The 8,970-nt window shown below is 49.6% G+C and overlaps 1 protein-coding gene across 1 annotated transcript in view; it reads right to left on the bottom strand.

Moving 5' to 3' along the window:
- Positions 1-2,562: 2,562 nt before the first annotated feature.
- PARVA (parvin alpha) overlaps positions 2,563-8,970 on the bottom strand; it is a 160,753-nt gene continuing 154,345 nt past the window's right edge. Inside the window, exon 13 of the mRNA XM_034646606.1 lies at positions 2,563-4,570. Coding sequence (XP_034502497.1) covers positions 4,494-4,570 — 77 coding nt within the window. The 3' untranslated portion in view covers positions 2,563-4,493. The remainder of the gene's footprint in view (positions 4,571-8,970) is intronic.

Raw genomic sequence — 8,970 nt, 5'->3', positions numbered from 1 at the left:
TCTTCCATAGTTTTCTGTCTTTGTCCTCCGCGGCCCTCACCATTTGTAGGTACCACTGATCTGTGATGAGTTTTTGTACCTCTCCTTGAGTGAGCTCCACAAGGGAGCCTCCTTTGCCACCAGACACGGCACCCTGAAGACATCAGACGCTCGGCACATACTTGTTGACTATCTGGCACTGGCTAAATGAACCGATGTGTTCCACAGAGCTCTCATCCTGCACATTTCTCGGGGGGCACAAAGGTCCCATGGTCAGATGTTCAGATGTAATCTGGATGTGCCCTGTCTCCCTGTAGAGGGTCGTAATACGCATCCATGTAGGAAACTCTGAGATGTACTCCAATTAGAACACAAAAAACAAAACAAAAAAAAAATAAAACCAAAGCTATAAAAAGCAAGTTTACTTTTCTTTAGCCTCACATTTCCCAAATATATTTGAATGTGACTTTTTTTCGCTTAACATCTACTAGCATCCTGCAGATGTACTTGGAGGCCTGCTTCACTAATGGCTTCTGACTTGGGGAGTCTGACACTCCGGACTTTCAGGCTGTGCCGAGGACCCTTATGGACGCATGTGCACGGATTCGCATGTGCAACGCAGGGTGCGTGAGCAAATTTTGAAGCTAGGCTGGGTTTAGATTTTTCAGGGAAAAACAGTCAAAATTTGGTATTTGCAGATATCCCTTGGTGTTTGCAGGTATGGTCTTTGGAGTTTTCGCAGTAGCAGCTTGCACAGACGGACTTATCTTTTGCTGAGACTTGAATCTGCCAGTGGTGGGAAGCTGGTGGGTGGACACAGGTCCCTTAGTGGCTGAGTGAGTCTACCTCTTACACGGCATTTCATTCGAAAGCAGTTCTCCTGTTCTTAGTATTCTCTTGAATTTTCCAATAGACCTAAGTGAATTTGGGGGGGGGTTGTATTGCACACCATATTCGCACGAGTGAAGGTTTCAGGACCTATCCCTCTTGCACAGCTAGGATAGTTTAGGTAGGTAGGGTTCCCGAGGTGGAGCTGCAGTGGACGCAGTGGGTCTCAAAATTATTTTTGATCAGCCCCCACTTAGGGAAAAACTTCTTGACCTACTGACTCCATCTAGTCTCATTTTCCAGTGGAAAAATAAATTAGTGGTAATTTGGGGGAAGTGGATTATGTATACATTTACTTTAGCACTGGAGTATGGACAATTCATATTTGAACCACAATGTATACATGTCTTCGAGTCTGGTTATTGGAAAATTACAGTTTGAGAAGACTTTTGATGCAAATACGCTTGAGTATGCTACGTAGGGTTAACCAAGCACCCCACAACAAAATACACCGATAATGATAAAGCTAAGCTAACAGTAATTCGTAATTAGAAAGGACTGACTATAGCCATTGCAGATCGCAACCAACTCGAGGCAACACTGATGGTGTGCTGATAGCGTCTTCTCCCAGATTTTGGGAACGCCAGCTCCTGGCCTGCAGCATGGGAACCGGGAGTTTTCGGAGAGAACAGGTGAGCATGGCTATGGGCTTGCAGCAGAATCCACACGCTATTTACTAACCATTAGTACTTGCCTAGTCAGTTACAGATTAGTAGGTGTAGTGATATGTACAAATGAAAACTTCATCAAATTGTACACATTCACCATAATAATCTAAAGGAGCCCTTTCAAAAAAAAAAGAAAAATTCAGTACAGGCCGCCTGAGGATGTCTCTGGTCACATACCCCTGACCACCGACCCACTACCCACTAGGTCTCAGTTTCAACGTTTGAAGTCACTGTCCAGGCAGCATTCCCTCCTTCCAGGGGAGGGCTTTCATTTCCTAGCTCAAGCAGACCAGAGGGGTGCATTTGGGTTTATAAAGTATTCATAGTCTCACTTGAAAAAAAATTTAATGTCCAGTGCAACTCTCCAAGATACAATAAGTGAAAAAAGCAATGTGACTGACAGTACGTCTAATATGCTGTTTATGTAAAAAAAATGATTTTATATGTGTGTTGATGCCTTGTATGGCCTGATAATCCCTGGAAATGAATATGCAAAACAGATCCAAATAGTTGCCTCTGGGGAAGATTATTGGCTGCTGGGGGAGGGGAGGGAGGCCGACTTGGGTTTTTTACTAGACACCCATTCATGCTTTCTGAATTTTGTGCCACTTATATATGAACTAGTAAAAATATCAATGAATGTAGAAGAGAAAAGGCACAATAACAACAACAAAAAAACCTAGTAAGCCCACAGAGACTTGATTTCTTTTAAGAGGTGACGGTGGAGTTTGGTTTATTTATTGTTCTGACGCCTTTCTCCGCCTTCAAAAACACTGTTGTGTATTAAGCCGGAGATTCTAGAATCTAAAGGAAAACATCCAGATGAGAGATCCAAACCCTAGGCTTCTAGACCGAGGCAGAGACCTCCATTTCGAGACCAGTGATTTAAAACCTTCCCAGTGTTTTGATGTGTTTCCATTACCATGTAAACGCAAAATAAAAAAGGGGCGCTCTTCACCAGGCCCCTTGTACTTCGTACATTTGCAGCTTGAATGTAAAGAATAAAAGGACAACAAAGGAGACAAAATTCGTACAGCAAAGCGTGTTTAAATGAATGCATTCCTCTTATTTCATCCCGCTTTCGGACTGCTCAAGGACACAAAGCAATGGTTTATCTTGATTTGCTATCAGGAATTTAAATGAGCACAAACAGAAATATGACACTATTTAGTGTTTCCTAATGAAAAACTAATATTTCGGTAATCATGTAAAAAGTATTGTATTCTTTTCCGTAAACTGGCACAAGAGCCAGCGTTGTCTTTCTATCTTAAAAGCTCATTATGCTGAGTAACAGTTATTTTCTTGGAGCAAAATACCCACAGAAATATGTGGTGTATCTGAATTTTATGGGTTCTCAGTTACGGCAGGTAGAGAGCAGGAAATGTTTCGAAGCTGGAAGGAAATATTTGGGACAATATGGGAGGCCTAACTCGGGGGGAGGGGGTGGCCGGTGACGGTGACAGAGATCCAGATGAATTCCTCAAACTAGAGGTGGGCTTTGGGCAGTGAGCTGAAAGCAGTGGCAAGACAGGCACAGACTATGGGTGGGTATCCAGTCTGGTGACCATCTGGCATGTTTAGGAAAATCCTATAATGAAGATATAATAGCAGAACGAATTATTATTTACCCCAAGGCCTTGGTCAATTTAAGGGCACGTGTTAAGTACCACAAGCCCTATCCCTCCGTCTGGGGGTATCCCCCCCAATATGTCAAGTATGCCAACGCTTCCCCATGCTTCCTGTCCTGGTCGCTGCTACTTCAGCCCCTTGCCTATTCCCACAGCACCCAGCAGCCTGGGACAAGCAGAGCCCTGTATTTCAAAGTTGGGTTCACCGAGAGGGGATACAAGTAACCACAAGCCCGCGAGTAAGCCCACGCAAGGAGACTGCTCGGCTTGGGTCTAAATGACTTACATTTTTCCTTGCCTGAATTAGCCGGTAATTGCATGTGGGCAGACTTAGCCAGAAATGGTCTAAATGATCAATTAGAAGGCAAAAAGGAGTTCTTCTCTTTAAAGTTCAAGGGTCCCTGTTGAAGAGCCCTACCCCCTAAGCCCTGCTCACACGGGCCTGCGCCCGGCTCTCCGTGGCGCCTCAGTGTATTTGTACGCTTGCCTAACGGTAATGAATTGAGTACTTATTTTGCAGGAAAATATAGGGCACTTCCATTACATGCAATCAAGCAAAAAGGCTGCAGAATGTGCCACTCCATTAATTTTAAACAGAATTCTTCCCAAATGTCACCCTGAAACCAGAGTATGGGGTGATTACAAATCTGAAGGAATTAAGAGTAATTTTCATTTGTACAAAGTAGTTGAGGGACATGACTCGTGCCACACACACACGCACAATTAATTGAGTTAAAGTGGATTAGCCAATGTCAGTGTGAATCACTGAGCCCTGACCCAGCCCGCCTAGTGGTGAGACTGGGGGAGGGGGCTCCTCCATCTTTGAATGCAGGTGCACACACCGCCCCCACAACTAGAGCGCGTGCGGGGTGGAATGGGATGGCTAGCTAGCAACGAACACGTTCAAAGAAGAAAAACCAACGCCAGCCTCTGGCAAGCCTCGGTTTCCTTGTCTGTAAAAGGGGATTATAATACCTGCCTCCGTGGGAATCCTGAGGGCGTCGGAGCACTTAGCGTGGTGCCCGGCACATAGTTTGCGACCCTTAACTGGTAACTATTACCTTTATTTTCATCTTCTCAGGGGAGTCTCTTGTACCTAAACTGGTTCCCAAATCACGCTGAGGACATCTGAACCTGGCCCCAGGGTGGGAACAACAGCTAGTCAGTCCCCAGGGCCTGGGGGGGTGCGAGTCAGCCCCTGAGCTACTGATCCTTTCCTTCTAACTTCAGCCCTGCCGCCCCCGGGGTGGGAGCGGGACGGGTGGGGAGCGCAGAGCTGGGCACGGGGACAAGCGGGCGCAGGCGGCGGGGGGGCGGGCCGGCGTGCCCCTCACTCCACGTTCCGGTACTTGGTGAAGAGGTTGTACAACACTCGCAGTGTGGATTTCAGGTCACAGTTGACAATGTCTGCGTAGAAAACAAACACACACGTCGCTTCAGTGGGGCCACGCAGCGCGCAGCAGGCGTCCTCGTCCCCTTCCTTCTACCACCCACCTCGTGTGCCCGGCCTGGTCCTGGGCTGGGTGCCCTGCCCCTCACCCCCCGGCACATCATCTGGTGCTCCTGAAGAGCCCCCAGTCCTGTTGGGAGAGAAGAGCCTCCCCCACCAGACACCCAGAGGCAGGCGGGTGGGGAAGGATGGGCATGTGTACGGTAGTAAGAATTCGGAGTAGGCGGTGGCGGCAAGGGCCAGCGGTGCTGGTGGGGGGGGGGCGGTGAGGAGAGTCCCTGCCTCTCACTGAAAGCAGACTCCAGAGCCTACAGGCTTTGCTCTGGAAACGACATCCCCAGGTGAGGGGCCCCTGTCCCGTCTTGTGCCTGGGGCTCCGCTTCCTGCAGTCCGTGCCACTGAGCCAGCCAGGAGCGGTGGGGAGAAGTGGGGGTGGGGGGGCAGGTGGGGAATGAGGGCAGAGCTGCCTCTCCCGGAGGACGGGAGGTCCCCAGAGGGCACGGAAGCCCACCTGGCAGGGAGTACTTAGTAAACAGGTGTCATCAGGGGACAGACTGCTCCTGGTGGAGGAACGAGCAAGGCAGCTGGGTTTGAGGCTGGGAGTTTGTGTTTTCAGGAGAGTTCTGCCATGGGTTCCCCAGCTTTTATTCAACCATTTCCTCCCTCCTCCCCTTCTATTTACCGGTCACTTTCTTCTTTGGTTGCCCTTTGAGCCCTCTGCCAGCTCCTCCACCCTACAAGGCCCCCCTCCCTGGTCTTGTCACCCCGCACTCACTCCCTTGAACAGCTGTCCTTTGAAGAGAGGGAGTAGAGAGAACATAAAAAAAGCATTCTGCCTACTATATAAGAGTGAATATTTAGATAAAAAATAAGGAAAAGCCAAGGACAAAGCAAAAGGCGAAAGCCCAATGACTATAAAAGTCAGGACGGCAGTTACCTTCAGGGAGAAGGCTGAGGATTACGTAGCTGGAAGGAGTACCTGGGAGCTGGGGGATGGTCACACGTGGCTTGCGGGGTGATACTTCGCAGACTTAAACATTGATATCTTACGTACCTTTCTGTATATGTGATGTTTTGCACAGTAAGAATGATTTTTAAAACCTAACTATGCAGGTCAGATGAAGGAAATGATGGACGAGAAAATAATAAATGCTCTGGGATTCAAAGAGCATTTCCCATTTCCACTGGGAAAGAAGGGATTGGGGAAAATATCAGAACTGTACCCACACCCTGGTCAATAGGAACAGGGATTCTTGGAGATCAGGCAGAGCAAAAGGCCGGTGGCTCCAACAGGCAGGGCTGTGGCCCCCAGGTCTTAGCCTTGGGGCCCGTGCAGCTGGGACTGCCACAGCCAGGCGCGCTCAGGCCCTGGGGCCCAGGCTCTGCAAAGACTGACACTGACTGGGCCACAAGCTGAGGGCCTGGGGCTGGGAAACCCCCTTAGGGCTCCTCTGACCACCCCCTGCCCCCCCTTCGGCCTCATCCCAGCTGGGCTTGGACCCTGCTCCAGGCTCTCTGGCTGATGGACGTGCTCATGGTCTTCCTGGGACCACTTGGGAGGCCTGGAACTCAGTTTCCCTTTCTGCTCCCATGTGAGTTCAGGCACATACTGAGCCTCCTTTGACATGAGCCCCTCTCTGGTGGCTCAACCCTGCCACCTTGCCCTGCCCATCCAAGGAGTTCTCTGTCAGGCAGAGTCCTATGCCCTGTAGGCTGATCCCCGCTTTTCCCTGACTGCTTGATGTTGAGTAGTTCTTAAATTCCACTCAAGTCAAACATTAAGAAGTTAGGGAAGGAACTGTTGGAAAGCAGAGAGGGATTGAGGTGAGCTCAGCAAGGGAGTGAGCAGGAAGGGGGAGGTAGGGTGGCACTGGGACCATGGCAACACTCCTAACTGGGCCTCTTAAAGCCTCTTGCCCTCTCCAATCCATGCGACCCACTGTAGGTAGACTATTTAGTCTCTGGGTATGGTTGTGCAGGATGTACACTGCACAACTTCAGGGCACATCATTCACATTTCCAGGGCATTGTTACCATAGATCACAACATAAATGGTGCCCCTTGAAGTTGTACAGCTCATGACTTGTATGGCCATACAACCATTTCACTTAAGCTAAGGTCCAAAATCCTAAATCATGACTTTGCAAGGCATGATGTGAACCCAGCCCACCTTCCCAGCCTCATTTCATGCCCCACTCTCCCTCATTCACTCTGCACGGGTCACACGGAATTCCTTTCACTCCCTCCCAATGGCTGCACTTCTCCATCATCTTGGCCTGTGCACACGCTGTGTGCCTATTAGATTACCCTTCCCAGATGGTTGACTCCTCATCTTTCTGCAGACCTTGGCTCAAAGCACCACCTCCTTAAGGAAGCCTTCCTGACACCTGGCCTGGGTGAGGGTACCCTGCTTTATGGTCTCGAAGCCCCCCTGCTCTTCCTTCATGGCACTCACTCCAGTTCTAAATCGGTGATTTGTGTGCTCATTTGATCTGGTCTGCCTCTTCCCCGGACGGCGTGTGACTTGATCGCAGACAGCTGGTCTTGCCTGCTCCAGCACCTAGCCTGGTACCTGGCATGCACAGACCTCAAGAGGTGTGAATAGATAGCTAGATGAATGAATGATTGCCCAGTGTCGTGCGAGCCAAGAAAGAAAATTCCAGGAAGAGGAGACTGCCAGAAGGGCTATATACTCCTAAGAGGGTTAAACTGGAAAGAGTTCCCAGGGAACATGGCTCTAACTGGTGGCTTGGTGGGGAGCAAAGCCATGTGCAGGGGGAGGCAAAGTATTACCCACAGAATGGGTAGATGAGGCTTGGAGGCAGTGGGCCCGGGCACAAAGGAAGAACTTGGGGGCCTGATGGAGGATAGGGATGGAGGCAGGAAGACTTGTTTTTCCCTTTTAAGGACAGGTGAGTTCTGAGGTTTCTGGAGAAGGAAAATGTCCAACATTATGGGAGAATGTCTCAAACTGACCATTTAATTTTAAGGCCCACTAAGGTTTGAAGCCCATCTTCATGATAGCTGTGTAACCCAGTTAAAGTCATTTAACTTCCCTGAATCAGTTTTCTCACTGGTAAAATTAGGTTTTATGAAAAACATCTAGAACACATTAAGGGCTCCCTAAATGCTAGTTCCCTTCCCTTTTCCCATCTTTGCCTGTTAACAGAGCTGTCGTGTACAGCTGTGCAGTATGTGTACTGCACAACTCCGGGGGGTGTCATTCACATAGACTAGGTCCTAGGAAACCTGAGTTCCTTCTTCCTCCAGGTCATCACCTTATCAAGAAAGCCAACTGTCATACAGTTACAGGCAGGTCAGTAGATGGGCTATCTCAGCCAGGAGAGGGGCTCTGGATTCCTGGGAATGACCTGTGACTCCATGCTATGTAAACAGAGCCTCTTGAAAGCCCTGGCCTAATAAACTACGTGATTAGTAACTCGGTACTGCTCTGATGGCCTCTGCGTGCTGGCCCAGGGCCCCTCTCTGGGAGCAGTCTGGATGGTGCAGCTCCTGTTTAGAAACAACCAGAGCAGAGGCTGGCTAGCTCCCTGTGAGCAGGGGAGAGATAAATCAGACCCAAGGCTACTCCAAGGGGAAAAGGCTCCATTTTTGTTCCTCTCGCTTGGTGGCATTAGTGTCTCTTTCTGTTCATTAGATGACCATCCAAAATGAGTTTATGGTTCTCTAAATGATGCGGAAGTCAGAGGAAGGGGAGGGTCACTCTTCACAGTGGAAACTCCGTCTTTACGCAGAGGGACAGGGCCCTGTATGGCCATGCCCTCCATGGACCTGTTTGTGCCAGCAGTGTCCCTCGTCCCAGTCTGGGGCAGTTGCTGAGCCCCTTTCTCGGAAGCTTCCCTGCTGGGTCCCCAGATCCCTTGAGCCGGGTAGGAAGACAGCTGGCAGCTCAGTGCCCCCAGGTGGTGGGGGCTGGAATACATTGGGCAGTCACAGGCCAGCTCCTTGGGATGAGTCCGGCCCCCATCCTGCTCTTGATGGAGCTAGCTGATGCTCGGTCTCTGCCTGGCTGACCTTGCTGCTCCCTATTCCCCACTGCACTAGGACCCATCCTCTGGAGATGGGTCATATTGGTGTTGGCCTGCTACCCTATCTGGGAATCTTGCTCTTTTCTGTACAAATTCAAACAAAGTTGAAAGGTGACAAACATCCAAAAAAGTTCATGAACGTATATGTGAGGTTTTAAATGCTTGAAAGAGAACCCCCAGGTAACCAGCACCCACGACAGGGGCAGAACATTGTCAGTGCCCTTGAAGTGCCCCCGCCCTCTCCGTGTTCCGGTCACAAACCTCTCGCGTCTGACAAAGAGAGCCACTATCGGGACTCGTACAGCGAT

This window comes from Ailuropoda melanoleuca, chromosome 16, assembly GCF_002007445.2.
Source record: "Ailuropoda melanoleuca isolate Jingjing chromosome 16, ASM200744v2, whole genome shotgun sequence".
Taxonomy (NCBI): domain Eukaryota; kingdom Metazoa; phylum Chordata; class Mammalia; order Carnivora; family Ursidae; genus Ailuropoda; species Ailuropoda melanoleuca.
The sequence above is the reverse complement of the archived record's forward strand: the minus strand, read 5'-3'. Positions and strand labels throughout refer to the sequence as shown.